Source organism: Mus musculus, chromosome 19, assembly GCF_000001635.26.
Source record: "Mus musculus strain C57BL/6J chromosome 19, GRCm38.p6 C57BL/6J".
Taxonomy (NCBI): Eukaryota; Metazoa; Chordata; class Mammalia; order Rodentia; family Muridae; genus Mus; species Mus musculus.
In genome coordinates this window covers 23,349,134-23,370,123 of record NC_000085.6, presented here as the reverse complement: position 1 = coordinate 23,370,123, position 20,990 = coordinate 23,349,134, and the positions used below count along the sequence as shown (strand labels likewise).

At 43.0% G+C, this 20,990-nt stretch overlaps 1 protein-coding gene across 3 annotated transcripts in view; it reads left to right on the top strand.

Annotated features, from left to right (window-relative positions):
* Positions 1-20,990, top strand: part of Mamdc2 (MAM domain containing 2) — a 145,889-nt gene that overhangs the window by 78,374 nt on the left and 46,525 nt on the right. For all 3 annotated transcript variants that reach the window (XR_003952820.1, NM_174857.3, XM_006527346.3), the window contains exons 6-9: positions 6,158-6,414; positions 10,881-10,974; positions 16,677-16,820; positions 19,260-19,525. Coding sequence is in view for 2 of the 3 variants with exons in the window: in NM_174857.3 (NP_777282.1) it covers positions 6,158-6,414; positions 10,881-10,974; positions 16,677-16,820; positions 19,260-19,525 (761 nt within the window). In the remaining variant the exon portion in view is untranslated. The remainder of the gene's footprint in view (positions 1-6,157; positions 6,415-10,880; positions 10,975-16,676; positions 16,821-19,259; positions 19,526-20,990) is intronic.

Below are 20,990 nucleotides of genomic sequence, written 5' to 3'. Positions count from 1 at the left end.
AAGAGTCCTTGAAAAAGAAAAGGAAGAAGGAGGAGGAGGAGGAGGAGGAGGAGGAGGAGGAGGAGGAGGAGGAGAAGGAGAAGAAGAAGAAGAAGAAGAAGAAGAAGAAGAAGAAGAAGAAGAAGAAGAGAAGAAGAAGAAGAAGAAGAAGAAGAAGAAGAAGAAGAAGAAGAAGAAGAAGAAGAAGAAGAAGAAGAAGAAGAAGAAGAAGAAGAAGAAGAAGAAGAGAACAAGAATGCTGGGCAGTGGTGGAGCGCACCATTAATCCCAGCACTTGGGAGGCAGAGGCAGGGAGATTTCTGAGGTCAAGGCCAGCCTGGTCTACAGAATGAGTTCCAGGACAGCCAGGGCTACACAGAGAAACCCTGTCTCAAGGAGGAGGAGGAGGGGAAGAAGGAGGAGGAGGAGGAGGAGGAGGAGGAAGAGGAGGAGGAGGAGGAGGTGGAGGAGGAGACAACAATGAAGAAGGAGGAGAAGGAGGAGAAGAAGAAGAAGGAAAGAGAAGAAAGAGAAGGAGACGGAGAAGAAGACAACAATGACAACGACGACAACAAACAAACATCTCTCATCTCCTCCATGCAAAGATCCAAGGCAATTGCAGAACTGAGAACTGTCTGCCTATATGATGATGAGATTAAGAGTCAACTTCCCTTTTCCATTCCCTTACTTAGCTGCTCCCCTTGGATCAAGATAAGAAAGAGAAAGAAGACATGCCACAAGCAAATATAGCAATGACAGTTCCTTTAAAAAAAAATCCCGTCTCTAGCCTTCTCATATTTCCATATTAAAGGGAATATATGGGATAAAGTTTAGAATGTCACTTTAAGTGACAGGTATTGCCAACTGCTGTATTAACAGTCCATCTCTATGGAGATTCTTAGCTATATATGATGACACAATCCTGTACTCCCACTCTTGGAAGGCAGAAACAGAAAAATCAAGAAGTCAAGGCTTGCCTGAGCTACATAGCAAGATCTTGTTTGACGAAAATTAACCCCTTCCTTCTTTTTCTTCAAACAAGGTCTTGCTGTGTAGCTCAGGGAAGGAAAGAAGGGAGGGAGGGAGGGAGGGAGGGAGGGAGGGAGGGAGGGAGGAAGGAAAAAGTGGGGAGGGGAGGGAAGGGGAAGGGGGAAGGAAGGGAAGGGGAAGAGGGAAGGAAGGGAAGGGGGAAGGGGAGGAAAGGGGAGGGGAGGGAAAGGAAGGGAAGGGAAAGAAAATACAGACAGGTTCTTATTACCCATGTTCTTGACCTTGAGATATTTTAGTTGTGAGTAGAAGTCTGTCTGACAGACAGAGTAGAAGTTTGCTAATGTGAGAAAAGACCTGGGAGAAAATAGCCTACAAGTAGGAAACATTTATTTTAGCTCACAATTTCAGAGCTTTTCAGTCTTCATGGTCCACTGACCCTATTGCTTTGGGCCTAAAATAAAGCAAAACACTCTTTATGGTCAGAAGTGTGAAGAGTAGAAGGGACCAAAGACAGGTATACATCAGGAACCTATTTAATCCAACTTGGACCCGCCTCCTAGTTTCTACAACCTCCCAATAATGCTATCAAATTACAAATCCATTAATCAATTAATCCACTGATTAGATCAGAGCCCTCATAACCCAACTATTTCCTCAAGTTCCACTTCTGAACTTTGCACTGGGGACCAAGGCTTTAACACATGGGTTCTGAAGGAACATTTCACATCCAAGTTATAACGTCCCACCCGATGTTCATATACATTTCTCTCTTCTTTGCTGTAAAAAAGACTGAAACCTGGATCTATTAGTATTAAAGTAAATATCTACTCCAACCCCTGAACTGAGTGTTTCTGAATATAGCTACGCAACCTGGGAAAGTAGGTAGATGACTTGCCATGTTTGAGCGCTGTCTGCTCAACATGGCAGCAATTGAGTGGGTTATTGCCATCTGGAACATGTTTCTTCAGCCCAAGTGGTACCAGGAGACAGCTAGTCTGGGCAGCTAGCAAGACTGAAGCAGACAAAACAACTAGAGCCAAAACTGTGGCCAAAGAGAGAAGAATCCTAGCAGAGTCCAAGACTGCCTTAGGCACTATGGTCAAGCTGTGGGCCGTCTTTAGTGAAATTCTAGGTAGCCAGGCTGTTCAGGAACTGTCCTCTGAGTTCTTTTCCTGACCCATGGGGAAATGGATGCTGGTGAGGAATCACTAAAGTTACCTGAAAGGTTTCACTAATACAAAGGGCTGCTGTAAGGAAGAAGGAAGGCTTTCTTTAGATGCAAGTGCACAGACTACACTCAGGCATCACTCAGGGGGCCTGACCTTCAGCTGGTATTGCCAGGATAACTATCTTTCTACTGAACTTGACAGCTGTTTTACCTGCAGAAAATTCATGTTTTTAAGTGTATAATTAAGCATTACCCAATGCTTAGTACAAGTAGATCGACTTCCTATCTGAGTGGGGCATAGCAGCTGACTCTTAATCTTGTGGGAAACCTATTGTCTCTATTTATGCTCTTTCATTTTTAGTTAAATTGGTTTTTCTGGTTGATTGGTTAGTTGGTTGGTTGGTTGGTTGGTTGGTTGGTTGGTTGGTTTTGAGAAAGCATCTCTCATTGTATGATATATAGCCTAGGCTGGCCTCAAACTTGTGATCTTCCTGCCTAGGCCTCCACGGAGTTGGGATGCACTACCATGCTTGACCTAAAGTCTTAATTCTGGCCATGATTTGGTTGATTATTAAATCCTGTTTACCTAGAATACATCTATATCTAGGTATCTTCTTATCTAATTGTGTTTCCTTGTGCCCAAATCCTAGTGATCTAAAATCATTAAAAATTATCTTTCCCTAAGTTAGTAGAAGCTCAGCAACCCGGAGCCATCTAAGAGACTTGGCCTAAGCTGGGTAAGAAAACTCCCATAATGCCAGATGATAGACTTGATTTCCTAAGAACACCAAGCTACCTTTTCCATTCATTCACCCCCAACTAGTCCCCAGCTGCTCTTCCTCAGAGAAGATTTCACTAGAAATATGCTCAGCCAGGATGTTGTCACTTCCCAGCCTGGCCTCCTGTAGCAGACACCTGAACGGTGGTTTGAGTCATCCTAGCCCTGTTAAATCAGATGACAAACTTGTGATGAGCCATCTTTTTTTCTGGTAAGAAACCTCATGTTACTCAGTTTGTCAGTAAATGGTACCCAACTGTGTCAACAAAAGAATACTAGAGAGAAAAAGAAGGGCAAATGTTTGTGGTCTAGGCTGGTGGTTCCATGGGAGACTCAGTGTCAGCAATCTTGGTAGCATTCACAGCAACCTCCCTGACTTGCTTTGGGCCAGTCACATTTTGTTTTCTGGATGCTCCTCGGGCCAGAAATGCGACTGTGGTTTGCTGGGCTCAGCATTGTGAGCATGAGTTGCTGAGGAGGCATTTCAAGTACTAATGCAGGGATAAAAACAGTATCCAGACAGCAGATGAGTAACTAACTGTCCTTGACCCTCTGATGTCTGTCAAGTACAAAGAAGATGCATTCATCACGGAGCTGTGGGTACGAGATTTCTCTGGCTCTGCAGAGTAATAACACACTCCAGGGATGGAACAGGTTGTTTCAAGTGGATCTGTCAAGAGCTTTCTAGACTCATTGAAAAGAGATTGTCTCGTGTTGGGCAGAATGATTCCCCATCCTCAGGGCTGTGTCGGTTTGAGTTCCACTAGAAACAGACATTAAGATGGAACTGGGAGTGGGGTGGGGTGGGGTAGGGTGACGGATGCTTGTGAAGAACTAAGGCAGAAACTGTCAGCAAAGCTCATTAGTAGAGTGGGAGCCATGGCAATCTAAAAGGTTCCATGACACTGCTTTAACTTTAGTTGTTGTCAAAGCAAAATGAATAAAGAAACAAAAATAACAAGTCCATCCCAGATGACTTCATCTTTATACCCATGTAGTCATATATCTGAAACTTGCATACAATACAGAAAAGCAAGAGTGCCGTGTGGCCACTCATAATGTGTGGCCAAATCACAATGTGCCCTCAGTGAAAAGCACCTTCGGTATAAGATGCAGATCATGAGAAAGGGGAGAGGCCAGGTCTCCGGCAGAATAGCCCAGCTGTGGTGTCCCTGGTTGCCGGCTCACTGGCTAGCGGGAGTGTGGAGCAGTGTGTTCTTGGTAGGAACACAGTCACGAATCTACAGGTGGCTCAGCTGAGACTGACAAGCCAGGTTCAGTGCCTGTAGCAAGTTCTCTTGCAGAACTCTGACCCACCTCTGTGTCTGCAAAGTAAGGTATAAGGAAACAAAACGTTATAGCTCTCCCTTCCCCGCAGGACCACCTTGTGAAGGAGTGCTGTTTCACTCTCTTGATATAAAACGAGAGGCAACAAGGACTTTTGATGTTTTTAATGCTCCTGTGAATTCTTAGTAAATGGACTTGTGTTAGAATGGAGTTGTTTAGGGTCACATGCGTTCTCTGTTATTGGAATAATGCTCTGGGCTGGCTGGACCCTATGGTTGTATTAGAGGGAGGGGCACTTGGGTGACCACTCTCCTAGGACTGCTGTGATGGTTTGGATAACCTCCACACAGGAGGCAGAAACAAAGCAAATGTTGTATTGTCCCTACTATTCTTACTGCTTTCTCGCCAAAATACAAGAAATTCTTATGAAGCAGGCACTAGATCCTGAAAACGAAAATAAAAATTACAGTATATCTGTTCTGAGCTTATAAAGAGATCTGTCCAAGCCACACCAAATAGCTCTTCTCCATCATAACCTAAATAAATGTATACAAAGTTGTTAATAGTGATAGTAGCTGCCCCCTTATAAACCACAGACCACAGGACAAGTACAGTTCTAAATTCATAAATGGCATTGCTGTTTTCTTATAATCATGTTGAGCAATTATAAAATGTCAGGCACACAATAAGCACTTTTCATACATAATATCCTTTCATATTCATTTTAACCCTACGAGGAAAGCACAGTTGCCTGTACCTGTGGGCTCAGCTACCAGTGGGCCAAAAATATCAGAAAAACAACTGTGCGTGTGTTACATAGTTGCTGACTTCTTTCTCGCTATAAGTAGTTATGTTGCATTAGTATTTTAAGTTATTTACAAGTTGTTAAAAGTATATAAGAAGGGCTGAGGATGTAGCCCTGTGGCAGAATACCTGTTTAGCATGTACAAAGCTAGGAGTTTGATCCATAACACTGCAAATAAATAAATAAATAAATAAGCAAGAAGATGAAGTGTAGCGGTGCAGGCCTGTAACTGTAGTCTTCTGAAGTCAGAGGCAAGAGGATTGGAGATTAGAACCCATCTTGGGCTACATAGCAGGCTCTTAAATAGATAATAAATAGCTTTTAAAAGCATATAAGATGTGTATAGATTACGTACAAATACTATTCCACTTTGTATGAAGGACTTAAGCATTCATACAATTTAATATCTTCAGGGGCTCCTAGATCTATCACATCCAAGTGGCAAAAGATGACAGTATTCTTGTTCTAGAGACCTGACAAATTCATAAACCTGCTCAAGTCTTAGTAGCTCATCAAGGAAATGGGACTCAAAGTCAGTTCCCTTCAATGGCAAACCAAAGCTCTTTCCCAGTCTCCATATTGTTTCTGTTTCAGCCTGTTGTGGGGGTTAGTAGCTCTGGGCCTGCCAGGTGATGTGATCACCAGAGTCTATCAACAATGGCATCACAAGTTCAGACTCGCAGACCTTACCCCTGCCTTCCATCATTCTTAGGATCCCTCAAACACATAGTGTGCATTTGATGTATGTTGTGAAAATGTGTCCAGGTATGTCTTTCTATGCCCTTTAAATACAAGAACAGTAAGACTTGATGTATTATATCTCAAAGAAGGCTTGGGAAGGGATCGCATCTGATATAGTGATAGATTCATCTGTGAAAATGCAAACACTTGGAACATGGCACATCTTTCCTGTGGGGATAATTTACTTCAGTCAAAGGTAAAGGGGCATTTAAACTGCTTCTCATCTGGCATTTGCAGGATGCAATAAACCCCTGTGTTCATCTCCCAGCTATGACACTTACACACTCCTAACTAGAATTCCTTCTCACCCCTTCCAATGGATTGGGTTGAAGTGAGACCCAGAATGTCACCGGTCCATCTGCAACTTACCAGCCTGTCTGACCCTCTCTTCTGTCTGTGTGATTTCCAGGCCACTACATGTATGTGGACTCTGTGTATGTCAAGCACTTCCAGGAAGTAGCCCAGCTCATCTCCCCAGTGACCACAGCCTCCATGTCTGGCTGTCTCTCGTTCTATTACCAGCTTCAGCAGGGGAATGACAATGTCTTCTCTGTTTACACACGGGACATGGCTGGCCTGTACGAGGAGATTTGGAAAGTGGACAGCCCAGGCAATGCAGCCTGGAACCTTGCGGAGGTGGAATTTAGTGCTCCTTACCCCATGGAGGTAGGTGAGCCTCGATCTGATCTCACAAAGAGATGCTACACACACACACACACACACACACACACACACACACACACACACACACGGTGGTTACTCCACTACAGAGGCAGGAAGATCTCAGTGAGACAGAGGCCAGCCCTGTTCACAGAGAAAGTCCCGGAACGGCCTGGGCTTCATAAAGAAACACTGTCTCAAAAAATCAAAACAAAACATAAAAACATTATGCCAATTTGTATAATAAAATGTGATGTTTTGATTCATGAATGACAGTGTGTAACAATCAAATCATAATAGCTAGCACATGTCTCACCTCAAACAAATTTATTATTTGTCGGCAGTGTGGCAGCATTTAAAATCCTCCCTTCAAGGTATTATGAAATGTAGATTATATCAATATTAATTATAGTTGGCCTACTGTGTATTAAGAGCCAAACTGTACTATTTTAGTATAATTATAATTTTGTATCCACAGACCACCATTCCCTTTTCTCTTCTACTCCTGATGTACTCACTGCTATTAGAATCTTTTAGAGGGAGGGAGCTACAGCGATTCACTGACATTGATGGAGGCCGGACTAGGATGGTTGATCTCTTGGAGCTGGAGCTAAGAGCACCAGAGCACCTGGCTTGCTATGTGGGCGCAGGGATTCAAACTGCAGTCCTCCTGATTGTGTAGCAAGCACTCTCAGCTAGTGATGCATCTCTCCAGCCCTTTCATCTTTTTCTTCCCCCTTTCCCCTTCTCAGTCTCCTCATTTCTTTCCCTTCTTCTGTATCCCCTTCCTTCCTCTCTTATTATCTTCATTTCTATCAAAAGTATTGTTCTGAGGGCAAGTGTGGAAGCCAGTTCTACCAGCTGAATTTTCTGGTGCATGTCTCCTCTGATCTTGTGCTATAGCCATGGTTAATTTGAAAGGGGGAGCTCAGAGCATGGATATGATTCTTTCCTAAACCTCTACCCCAGGATCCCCAGTCATCTGGGGTCCTTTGGCTTTTCCAAAATAGAAATCTGGATAGGCAAAGAGGAACTCTTTGGGCACTAGTTTTTAGGAGTTTTAGTTTCCCTCTGGTTTGTGCAGCACTGGTAAGCAGCAGAAGGCAGGTAGCGCATCAGCAACAACAGCAGGAAGCATCCTACAAAGGCACAGTTCTTGTGCCTGCCTCTAGTATCCTTACCCTGAGCCCTGCAAATGTTGTCCTTGCCTCTGGGCCTAGGAAGTTACTGTCCTCAGCCATTATACAGCCAGTGTTGTAGCTGAGACCCAGCATCCCAGACCATTGGTCTCAAAGACTTGCCAGGTCTCTGAAACTCTTCCCACAACCAAGTTCTCACCAAGGTAGGTTATAAGGACATCTAGTATTCACTGAGATACTGGAAAGCAAAACGTCTGGTACAAACTGTCCAACAGCCCTGGATGAAGCTGCACCTTCAAAAGGCAGGACAATCTTCTATGATCACAGTGTATTCTCTTCTTCCAGGCGTTCAAGCCAGCCGGTGCTGGCACAAGGGTAGTCTGGCTGGTTATTCAACTGATAGTCCTTTGGCTCAAAGAATCTAGTCAGCAAGAGAAGAGTCCCTCCCATAGCTGCTAACTGGAGGGTTGGATTGCCATGCCCAGCTTCTTTGCTTAGTTACAGGAAAACACACACTAGATCAACTTTAAAGGATCTTATAAACAAAAACAAACCAACCAACCAACCACCCATAACTTACTTTCTTCTTTGCAACAAAAACAATGTTATAAAATCAGAAGTAAACTTATCATTACAGCCTTAATTTGAAACAAATCTTGGGGTTCTTACATTACAACTTTTTACAATTATATATGTGATAAATATCCAAAGCAAAAGAATTAGAAAATTCAAAGAAAAAAAAGAAACTAAGTTAAACAACAATGGCAATGACGATTGACTTTAGAGTGTTTACTGTGATAGACCTTTCATTAAGCACATATCCAAATCTATAGCTCTAGCTGTGTGTGTCTTTCAGAACATGCTTATCTAAAGTACATATATAAAATTATGCCCATATTCAGAGGACAAAGGAGGAAAGAGAAACATCCAAGAAGTCTGACATCTTTTTTCTAGGTCACACAGCTGAGAGATGCCAGAGAGCTTAGGGGACTTCCTAGACTAGAATCTAATATGCAGCTGTAGGAAAAGCTTCAGTCTATCAGAGACCCCCACCAGGCCACAAGCTGGGGGTGCAGCATCATAGTTGCTACGTGTGTAAGACTGGTATGAGCATTTGCACCTAGCTATAAGGAGAGTCCTAGTTGCCATGGCATTAATACCCGCTCCATTTCACTTTGTACTCTCTGCAGTATCTTCTCCAGCTCCCTTTAGAGAACAGAACTCGCTTATTCCTCTGGCTGCTTTTCAATGGCGCCATCTGCTAGCCTGCTGCAGAACTGGAGAAGGCTGGCTTGGTCTCCATTTCCAATGTGCTCTGTCTGCTGCTAGTGTGCCTGACACTCCTCCACCTCCTTCATCTCCCTCTCATCTCCTGAACCCCAAACAGCCCCCAGAGAGAGCACAGTGCCTTTGTAGAATGTGTGCTATTTCCTGTCACAAAGTCTGACCAGGCTTTGATTTGCTCATACAGCCCAGTGGAAATTTTTCTATGACTTTGGTTACAAGAAGGAAAAGAAATGCTGCCCCAGAACATATTCCTTCTATTAAAGTCAAATGAGTCACATGGTAATGCACAGGCAGGCAGGCATGTGTATACACATGTGCATGCACACACAGGCACACACACGCACACACATGTGTGTATGCATACATACACACACATGGATAGTGTTTTCTTTACCAACTCCTTAATTACAATATAAACTCTTTAGGCAACATTTGCATGAATAGAGCACTGCTAAATATTTTTTAAATCGGCACTCAAAAGTCATATTGCTGAGTACTACTAACCGTACCATTCCTCTTTGGATCCACATGTGTGGGATTTTGCTCCGCTTGTCTAAGTCTGTCATTTGGGTTGTTTGCTCTTCCTAATTGCCAAGAAAAGGAATTGGCACTGGAGAAATCACAAGGAATGTGGTGCATTTCAAGAGGAAAATAAACATAGACTTTTCTGAACAGAGAACCCTGGCATATGTGCTGTGACTGCAGACCCGTGTCAGAAAGAGCTCCTTAATCTCTCTGCTCAATATGAACAAAGTCTTTCCCCTTCTTCTAACAGTTCCAATGTCTTTGGTTTGTGTTGGAGATGGGAGGAATGTACACATAAAAACCTTCCCTTTTATAAAGACTATAAGAACATCAGTCAATTGGAATAGAGACACACCCTTCAACAACATGACCTCATCTTAATTATATTTGCAAAACCTTACTCTCCAATGGGGCAGCAAACTGAGATCCAAGGGATTTGGTCACTGGGTAGCAGCAGCCTCCTTTAGATAGGTTTGCCCTTTCCACTCTCAAGAGTCTGCATCCCAGACTTCATGCAACTTCATGTATTTATGCCTTCCTGGACCTGGCATGCATTTAAGTTTGAAGCCATGACCCACAATGTGCCCTAGCTGTCAACTCACACAGCATAGACGGCACACCTGGATTGTTTTCCTAACAACTTGAGCCTGTGCTTATCACACCTGGTGCCTTGTTGTCTCAGAAAGTTCAAAGTTAGTGGGTGGGAGACAAGAAAGTATAACTTTTGCTGTCCCATGGTCTTTGTGAATCCACTGGAACATGGCTGGAAAGGCCAGATCACAGTGCTCATCTCTGACTACTGTGCCTCTTTGCCCTAGCTCTCATCCAGAATGCCATATGGGACAAGGGGCACAGACAGGTTAGAGACTAGCTTTCTGTAGATAATGGAAGAACCTAATTTGTTTTCTTCACTGACTTTTTCCTGTAGGTGAAGGTTATGGTGCCAATCAATTCTGGAATCTGTCAGGAATGGCTTAGACTGGTACTCAGGGAATAGGGGATAGGGCGCCCAGTAAATACAAATTTCAAGTGTCTTGGTCCATTATGGCTGGGTTGCTACAGCAAAATACCACAAGCTCAATGACTTACAAACATCAGAAATTCATGTCTTACAGTCTGGAAACTGTGATCAACATGCTAGCAGATATATCGTGACAAGGGTCCTTTTCCCAGTGAACACATGGCATCCTCCATTGTGTCTCCACATAGAAGAAGGCTCCTTGGGACTCTCATCACTAAGCTCATGAATGAGGGCTTCCCCAGAGGACTTGCCTTCTACTATCATCGAATTGAGAGTTAGACCTCAGGAGACAACGTTTCAAGAGGCAAACATAGCGATTTCATTTTCCTTGAAAGAGGCTGTAGGTTGAGTGGGGTACTGACCAAACACTTACATGTTGGAAAAGACTTGCATGAGTCCTTGTCACTTGGCCTTAGTTGGCTTGATCAATGTGCCATTTTTAATCATGTAAGAGCAAGAAAGTATGTAAATATATGCTAACCTGTCACTTTTCTTCCCAGGTTATTTTTGAAGTTGCTTTCAATGGTCCCAAAGGAGGCTACGTTGCCCTGGATGATATTTCTTTCTCTCCTGTTCACTGCCAAAATCAGACAGGTGAGACCTGCTTACTCTTCCTCGCTTGGAAGGTGCCTGCCTCGCCAGATGCCCAGAGTTGGCACTTGTTTTTAACTGTCTTTAATTTCCTCATCTTTTCTCTTACCTTGTCTTTAAAAGATCATCAACGGAATAATCTTTTTGTTTGTTTGTTTGTTTGTTTGTTTTCTGAACTGTTCCCCTCTTTCATCCCTCATATAGTGGATTTAATCTCATTGATACTATACACAAGCTTGCATGAGACGCTTAGTCTTTTATTTCTATTCACACAGCAAAACTTAAATATTAATTTACCTAAATTCATGTATTTCTTTAAATAAAGGTATTATTTAAAGTTCCATACATGAATAGCTCAATAGCCTGAAGGGGGAAAAAAAAACTCTTACAACCTTCTGGATAGAATTATAAAAACTCTAATTTTCAAGTCTCCAAGATCCATAATGTCTTTATTCTTATATATATTAGTATTCAGTAGATATCACTGGAATGGTTTTGGCTAAACAGTATGTGCTGTTAATTTAATTAACTTCTTCTTCAAAGTGAACCCTCATATAACTTTGTCAGGGCCAAAATTAAAATTCTATAACTTTGTCATTTAAAAAGAGAGGGAATTCTCAACTTTCTGGGAAAATGGATAAACACACGTGTTTTTACAATAAGGACGACAGTAGTTAATGGCACAGTTAAATTCGATTGACCTTACTGTTCAGTAAATTCGTTTCTTCACAGTGCTCAGGGCAACACTGTGGCCATCCCATCTTACTAACAAGCATTCTTTCTGTATCTGGAGCATGGGAAATCATTATTGAAGCTGACCTTTGTGGCCTGACTTTCTCTGAAGATAGAGCAGGTCTGTAATAATGCTTTCAGCTATATCCTATCAAACAGACTAAGATAATATTTCCCACTTGAGCTAAATTCTCATTCCCAAATTAAAGAGAAGGCTAATTTGCTGAAACTAAGGACGTGTGTGTGTGTGTGTGTGTGTGTGTGTGTGTGTGTGTGTTTGAAAGATAATGACCCCCATACGCTCATAGGAAGTGACACTATTAGAAGGTGTAGGCTTGTTGGAGGAAGTGTGTCCCTGGGGATGGGCTTTGAGGTTGAAATGCTCAAGCCAGAACCAGTACCACGCTCTCTTCCTGCTGCCTAAGGATGGAGAACTCTAAGCTACTTCTCCAGTACCATCTGTCTGTGTACCACTGTGCTTCCTGCCATGGCAATAATGGACCAAACCTCTGAACTGTAAGCCAGCCCCAGTGAAATATTTTCCTTTACAGGAGTTGCTGTGGTCATGGTGTCTCTAATTCTAACTCTTTAAGGAGAGTTAGATGATGCCATCTCAATCCAGAGTCCCACGCAAGGGAGGCAAATACTCCACCTCCTAATCTACCCACCTAATTCTGTATAGGGCGGGAGGTAGAAGTAGCCAGGAAGTAACAAAGGCAACCTTGCCGATACTTCAAAAGAGATACAGAGTGGGTTGTAGCCCTTCCCCATAACATCCGTCTGACCTTTGAACAGGGGGGAAAAAAAGATTCCAGTAAAATGAGGCTACTTTCAATGTTCTCACCATAATCCAGGTCCTAGAGTGTGTATTTCTCAATTTTCACAATTTTAAGTGTTTCTTGCCATATTTCATGTCGTACATTGTGTGTTTCTCATTTTCCATGATTTTCAGTTTTCTCGCCATACTCCTGGTCCTACAGTGTGCATTTCTCAGTTCTACTCCGTGTGTAATTCACCCACAGAAGGCTCCTTTCCCAACAGGAACCCATGTATGTTTTTCATACAGTAGACTCTATATTGGCCTTTAGAATTCCTCATTGGGCCAACCTTACTTTTAAAAATCACTTAATCGCACCATGGTAGTACTATGACCCAAGAACTAGGAACTCAGATTTTCATCTCTTTCCTCACTCTTACAAGCTGTGTGATCTTGTCATGGTAATTTTTAAAAAGATTTATTTATTTTTATGTAGGCGAGCATTTTACCTACGGGTATGTATGTGCATGTATGCGGTGCCTGCTGTGGGCAGGAAAGGGTGCCAGAACTCTTAGCTTCAGGTGGATGTGAGCCACCAAGGAGGTGCTGGGATGGCAACGTTGTATCACAGTGTCAAAAAGTTAAGATACTCCTGGGAGTCTACACCATTTCCTCCCTGTCTACTTCTAGAAGGCCTAACTTAACGCCCAACTCCAAACTGCTGTGACATATAGAGGCCCAAGCTTCTCTCCATTCCACACCTAAGCCAGGGACTGCAAGAACACTCATGGTTACTCAAAGACACTCCTCAGAAGACTACGGAAGCCAACAACAACCATTCACCAATAGCTGGATGCTGCCCAGAGTTCTTAACCTAGTTTGAAAACTCCACTCCAATTACTGCCTAAACTGGAGATGAAGTTGCTGACATCGTCCTTGTCTCGAGTACCCTAAAGTATATCTGCTACTTATTCAGAGGCCAAGCCACTGGGTCGTCATGATCCTGGCCACACTCACTCTTCCCATAGCCAGCTTTGAACTGTCTCTGTCTCTGCCGCATTTAAGATTCCTCGTGGGAAATAAATCTACTGTCCAAGGTTTGCATCCTTCATTGTCTACTGTGACCTGGGCTCATCTCTTGTAGTACACTGCAGGGCTGGAGAGCCTTTTAGTTACAGCACTGGCGCTTGGATCATCTCCAGGAGCTCCAAGGAGCAGAGAAAAGGGGGTACAAACATGCCAACTGCTCTTCCCAGGCCCAAGAGCATTCCAGCTAATGAAGTCTAAAACACCTCCATTCCTCAGAAGCTCAAATATCAGAAAGCAAATAATTACATGATGATACTTTCTGATAAATTGTTTCAAAGGGTTTGCTTTTGTTTCTTTTTCCTACCAACTGATGCTCAGTGGCTTGCATCTGCGTGCCTCAGTTCCTCCCTAAGCCTCCATCATGCCATTAACATGCCCCAGATACTCAATTTTTTATCTTCCCTTGAACCAAACGTCTCAAACATTCTGTGAACAAGGACTTTGCCCCCACCTCAGATGCTGGGTAGCTATTTGAAGGTCCCCATCTTTAGCTTCCAGATAACTGTCTGAATATTCTACATAAAGTAGATTTAGTCTATGATCTCCACTCTTAAAACTTTCTATCAGACCATAGAATCATTTAGATAGATAGAATAAATAGAATAATATCACTTAGATATTAGATAGAATCATCAAATCATTTCTAAGACCAAGTATTTATCAAGTGAAGAAAATAACAACCAGAAAACCATGGATAAGAGAGACCTGTGCTTAAAGTTGTGTTTTATTAGGGCAGTTTGAGGTTCAGCCAAATGGTCAGAAGTCACAGCAGTAACACATATAATCTTTCCCCCCATACATATTACTATCACTCAGACTCCAGAGTTTCCATTAAAGGTCACTGATGGTATTGCATGTTCTATAGGAGTGAACACATTTGTACTGACACATGCCCACCATTACAGTGGAATACAGGTTCACCCTCCCCCCACCCCTGCCCTTGCAACCACTGGCCTTTTTCTTGTCTCCCTGATTTTGCCTTTCCCATCATGCCTTATGGTTGTGGAGTCATGCAGTAGGCAGTGTTCTCATACTGGCTCCCTTCACTGAGCAGAATTTATGCAGTATTGCAGATTTCTGTTTCCTCCCGGTTATTTTGTGGCTCCATAGATCATTTCTTTTTAAGCACTGAGTAATATTTCATTATCAAAATAAATACACCACAGCTCACATGCCTTTTCACCAACTGAAGACCACCAATGGTCGAGTCTCCATTTCAGCTACTCTGAATAAAGCTGCTATAAATTTTTGAATTCCAGTACTACTGCCCCCTCTAGAGACCTAAAAAGGGGGTTAAGATTCTCTTGCAGCCACTTAGGGGTGTTTCTCTAAGGTTCGTGAGTGATTTTGCTGACCTGATCATCAGTGTATGCCAGGTATTTAAGAGTACCTCGCCATCTTCTAAGCTACGCAGCTGGCTGTACATTTTGACTTTTTCATGTTTTTCATTATTAGGTAGGAGGAGGTTGGCTAAGAATTGAAATAGTGGAGTTTCTTCTGCTCTCCATTGTCAGTGGGGAAATGCTGAAGAGTCCTGGTGTGTGTGACATCATATTAATTTTTCTCAGGCTTTGTCTCCTTGGACATAACAATATACCCTCGTTCTGGCAGAAATGGGCGGAGCAGCATGTGGGTGACTCACCAGGCTTAGAGCACTGCAGTCCTTATTTCCTTCTCCACTAGCAAGCTTGGGCTTGTGACTGACATGCGACCATGTTCCAGTTACATGGGAACGGTTTCTTCTTATTCTCTTTCTATAACGCACGGTTAGTCACTACCAAAAGGAGAGAGGGAGAGAGAGAGATTATGGAACTTCTTTTCAAACTCAGATAAAATTTGCTAGAATATGGGATTTCGGTGAGGAACTCCCTAGACTCTTTTCTCAGATCTACAACAGTGATAGCATTAGGCAGGGCCAGCATTTGTCTTACCAGACCTTGAAGAACACTGTTCTCCTTTGTTGCAATATGTATCTGCCGTGTAACTATGGAATAATTAGTAAGTTTGGGACATTTAATGTTGATACAATGTTATAAGTTAGTTCACAAAGCATACAACTGTTCCCCGACTGGTTTTCTAAAGCTATATGTTTTTCTGGGTCAAAACTAAATCTTGGGTTCCTTGTACCATTTGGTTGAATGATTCTTTTGGCCATTTCCCCTGACTGTGTTCTTCTGCCCACGTGAGTACTTTCTTGGTTTGAAAATTAACTGAGAACATAGCCTTGACCTAACGGCCCCTGAGTTGCCAGCTGGCTGTCCCCAGAATGAAAGTTTCTGCAGAAAGGACTTTCCAGATATACAAAACAACACGCTTTATCGCTCTAGCCCTAAAATGTCCCAGCTGTGTCTCTCACCAATCAGACTAGGCTCATACTGAGCATCCCAATCTGCTGTGGTTACATCCCCTCTAACTCCAGAGGGCAACGTAAGCTATGAGGCTTCTAAGTCCTGCGTTAATAGGATCAACCATTATTCCCAAGGGAGCAGGAGGACTCTTCCATACTCCATCCCGTCTGGGCAGTCTGGGCCAAAGGGACACTTGTGGGCCATTGTGAAGGATAACAGGACTCAGCAAAGCCCAAACAGCAACGCCCCCTGAAAAGCCCAGGGTGACTTCTGAACTCTGTGGTTTCTGGGAAGGGCTGTTTTTCCTCAAGAGCAGCAGTTCCTACAGCGAATGGCAATCATAACTGCTCTGATGCTGGGACTAGTCAACAATGGGGAATTATCTCTGGAAAATACTAGTTCTAAAACACATCTTAGAACTTAAGAGCCTCTTTTTTAAAAAAAATCCTCTCCTTTTTCTGTCTTTTAAATGTTGTAGGGGTCGATTTGAAAGTTGTGAGTAAATGTTCACAGCCTTTGCGTTCTCAAAGGAAATCCCTAGTATTTGTTTATTTTTGTAGATAATGTGATCAGAGCTGCCTGCTGCCCTCCTTTTAGAGAAGAAAAGAACAATTTTCCTGTCATGTCAAAACACTGTTTTGATGATAAAGCTGTCAGCCTGTTTTGCTGTGTATCTCTCCCTCAGTCTCCCTGGCACAAATGTAGCCATATCTGTCCAGTGTTTGATGGAGTCCTCTGAGAATCCGGGCTGACTGTAACTTTGGTTCTCATTTGTCCAGGGCTTCCTTTCAGTGCTGTGGAAACCAGCTGCGATTTTGAGATAGGCCTCTGCAACTTTTATCAAGACAAAGAGGGTCCGGGTTGGACCAGAGTAAGAGTAAAAGCAAACATGTATCGGGCCGGAGACCACACGACAGGAACAGGTTGGTCAGTGGGGCCTGGCAGGCCCCACATCCTGGGTTTGCTCTCCCATACCAATTGCAAGCCTCATTTCAGAGAAAGATAAGAAAAGAGGAAGAACAAAGAAGTAACGATTGGCGATGCTTGGCCATTTTTAAAAGTTGTAATTCAAGATACTGTGCTACCCAAAGCATTTGCAGTTCATTAAGTAGAGAAATCTTTGGAAACTGTTTTGCTCTTCATTTCAGAAAAAAAATCCACTTGGATTCCATTTGCATTTCAATGAGCAAAGGAAATGATAGATAAACATATAGACAAATGAACATAATCGTAAGCATAGCAGGGGGTGGAGTGGGGCGAGGGGTAGGGTGGGGGCACCTGTCCTCTTCTCTTGTACTTTCTGTAGCTGGGGCTGAAAATTAAACAGACAAGAAGCAGACTACCAAGAGAAAACTGTAGCATTCCAACAACATATTTTTATATGCACATGGGAGCCTTCACAGGAAAATAGAAAATGAAAACTAGAAATATACATAGGCCTGAAAGCTTATGTATCATTTTTAACAAAGAATGGTAAAGTTGTGGAAAGAAGCAAGACCAAGGAAAGGGAGAGAGAGTCAACTGTGAGGTGGTGACTGGGAAACCTATGGAGCAAACTAATGAAAAGCAAGGGCTTCATAGGAGGTTTGTTTGTACAGATCCATTTCAGCGTAGTCTCAGGCTCTACAACACCGGCATCCTGGACAGGATGTGGCCCAGGCTCATAGGAACTTTGATGGCCTGCTTTAGATAGAAAGTGAGTGGGCACAGAGCCCTTCCTGCCTCTACTGTCCTCCAGTGCCTTCAGCTCAAAATCATCAAGGTGCCAGAGCAGCATATTTGGGGTGATCTGTTCTGATGGCCTTCGGTGCTCTGAGAGAGAATAGTGGAAGGACATTTTAGCTAGGGATTTAAGAGTAGTCTCTACAATGGAAGCTACAGAGGACAAGCATCTATGAGGTCTCTCAGTGTAGAGACGGGTGGCCAGTCCAACTGGCAGTCTGCCCGTAGAGAGAGGAACGGTGTGGAAGATGGAGAGGATAGCAGACGGTGGATTTGAAAGAGCAGAGGAAGCACTGGGGGTTATTAGAAAGGCAGTAAGAAGCCACTGAAAGGCTGTAAGCAAGAAACAGAAAGATGATATTCAGGTTACAAAAAAAAAAAAAAAAAAAAAAAAGTCTGGCTGTCTTGTGGCCACCCATATTTGTCCATTGCATTCACAAAGTACCGCAGACTGGGGCTTACACAACAGCTGCTTTTCGTCATGTCATGAGGCTGGAAGGCTGGAATCCAGGGCCTGGTGAGGCTTTCCTGGGAGTCTGGCTTGCGGGCGTAGTCCTATCACTGTCCGCACATGCCCTGCCCGTGTGTGGGAGAGATCAAGCCCCCTGACTCTCCTTACACGGATGAGTTTGGGTTGTTTTGTTTTGTTTTTAATTCTTAAAGCAAACACTGACAGGCCATGAAGAGAACTCCCCGAGAACAGATGAGAAAAGAGAGAAACTGTCGTGTGCTGCCTGACTTCGCATACGTGGATCCGCTTTAGCTTGACCGTGTGGGTGTGATTGGTAGTAAGGGGACCGTTGCTGCTAGAAATTCCAATCTGTTTTTTAGAACTAAGAAACAAGGAAATTGAACCCAGCCGCAGCATCTGGGAGCATCAGCGCCCAACCGGTCAGAAACATGATTTTTCAGGGACGGGTTTAATATGTAGGTATACCAAAAGAACAGTGTGTTCTGCCCAGAACTCTCCCGTGGTGCCAGGCCAGCCTGCCTTCCCTCCTCCTGACTGGCCACTGCAGATAGAGCAGGGGAAGTGAACTCTTTGATTGACACTGACTATGACCCAGCAGGAGACATCCAGTAGTTCCAAGCTCATTCATTCTTTTTTGTGTGATTAAAAAAAAAAAAAAAGAGTATAGTTCCTACTTAATGACATGAATCTGAGTCTGTACACTATAAGATCTACACTGCTTTATGACAGCCACTTGAATTTCTAAGAGGTTTAATTTGCTATCCAGGTCTAAGGACATTGTATAGATTTTTTTTTTGTCACTTAAACCACAGACGTTAGAAAGCCTCTATTAAGGTTTAAAACCTATGGAAGTAGTCTTGAGGGAACACCCCATTGCCTTAACTGGTTTCCACCTGGCTGTATGAGCTCATTCTACATTGGTGTTGCACTAAGTCAGTGGTTCTCAGTCTCCCTGATACTGTGACCCTCTAATACAGCTCCTTATGTTGTAGGGACCCCCCCCAACCATAAAATTATTTCACTGCTACTTCATAACTGTAATTTGGCTACTCTTATGAATCATCATGTAAATGTCTGATATGCTGGATGTCTGGTATGTGACTCCCGAACGGGTTGGGATTCCCCCAGGTTGAGAACCACAGCACTAAGTGGTTTGTTTTCCTCACAGGGCACTACCTGCTGGCCAACACTAAGTTTACATCCCAGCCTGGCTACATCGGAAGACTTTATGGTCCCTCTCTCCCTGGAAACATGCAGTACTGTGTGCGCTTTCATTACGCCATCTTTGGGTTTTTGAAAATGAGTGACACCCTAGCCGTTTATATCTTTGAAGAAAACCATGTGGTTCAAGAGAAGATCTGGTCTGTGCTCGAGTCCCCGAGGGGTGTTTGGATGCAAGCGGAAATCAGTTTCAAGAAGCCTATGCCCACAAAGGTACAGTAGAACCTGCACTACCTGTGTCCATTTTAGTTGCTAGATGTGGGTAATGATTTCTGGTTAGCTGATGGTGTATTTATCCTTCTGTTCGGATCAACCTGCATTTGACACGTATCACCCACCCCCAGACAGGTGCATGTTAAGCCTTCAATCCCTTTGCATTTTCTGAATTATATCTACCTATTTCCCTCCCCTTCCCCCTCTCTTTCTCTCCTCATTCCCTCATCCTTCATCTACTCTCTCTCTCTTTCTCTCTCTTTCTCTCTCTCTCTCTCTCTCTCTCTCTCTCTCTCTCTCTCTCTCTCACACACACACACACACACACCAATGATTACATTTTAAAAACATGAGATTGATGTGCCAGAGTCATCATTGTGGCTGGAAGGTCAATACTTCAGGCCTTAGCAGAACACAGGATAAAGCCAGGCTGCTCACTAGAGGTATGGAGGCAGCTGACCCTGCTCAGAGACTGACACAGGGAGCTATCAGCAGCTGATTTTGCTAGCAATGAGAAGACAAAAACAGACCCTATAAATCAAGGAGAATACAGAGGAATGGCGGTAACCTCCCAGGCTTAACAACTCATAAACTCAGGGAAGTTTCACAGATGCAATAAATTCTGTGACCCACAAGATATGAAACCAGCGTGGAAAAAAAAAATCATTTTATTTCAGCCTGTCAGCCGACTAACAAATTTTTCTTGAATGTCCTCTCTGTGTAAGAAAGAGGCCCAAAGAAAGTAAACAAGGGGCCTTTCTTCTAAATGTACGTCATACAATGAGAGCTCAGGATCTAGCTTTGAATGAATGGGTAAGTAAGCTGACCATCCAGGAGTTACCGCAACTCCAAGTCACCCAAGAAAGGTTAAAACCATGGGAGAGCTTGCTGCCTGGACAATTCCAAGGAATCTTTCTTTGTAGAATGTCTCTTGACACGTGCAGTGTTCTGGTACTTCCTCTTTGAACTATCAGCACTGGAGAAGCCCAGGCCTCTCTATTCCTCTTAAATATCTCAAAGAATTAAGTTGTTTTTCCATTACCAATCACTTAACTTTAACAAACAATTATCACAACAAACACACATACACACACACATCCCAGTTTTACATAATCAGGGTGTATCAGAAAGTAGAATTTTTATTATGCTTTAAGTTCAATTTGGATGCTTTTTAAAAGGAAATATTTGTAAGCATTTTTTAACTTATTTAGATTACATGTCTTTATTCATTCACCCATGTGTCTGTTCCTTTTTTCAGCCATCATTTATTCTGTATATGTTTGATGCAAGGGATATAAAAGATAAACAAGTCTCAGATCCTACTCATGAGTCTGAGGTCACAAGAGATAGCAGGTTGAGATACCTAAGGTTGTGGCAATACATTCAGTAAATGTCACTATCCCAAAGGATTCCTCAGAAAGTTACAAATGTGGTTCCACTGATTGTTACTGAAAATAATGTCATC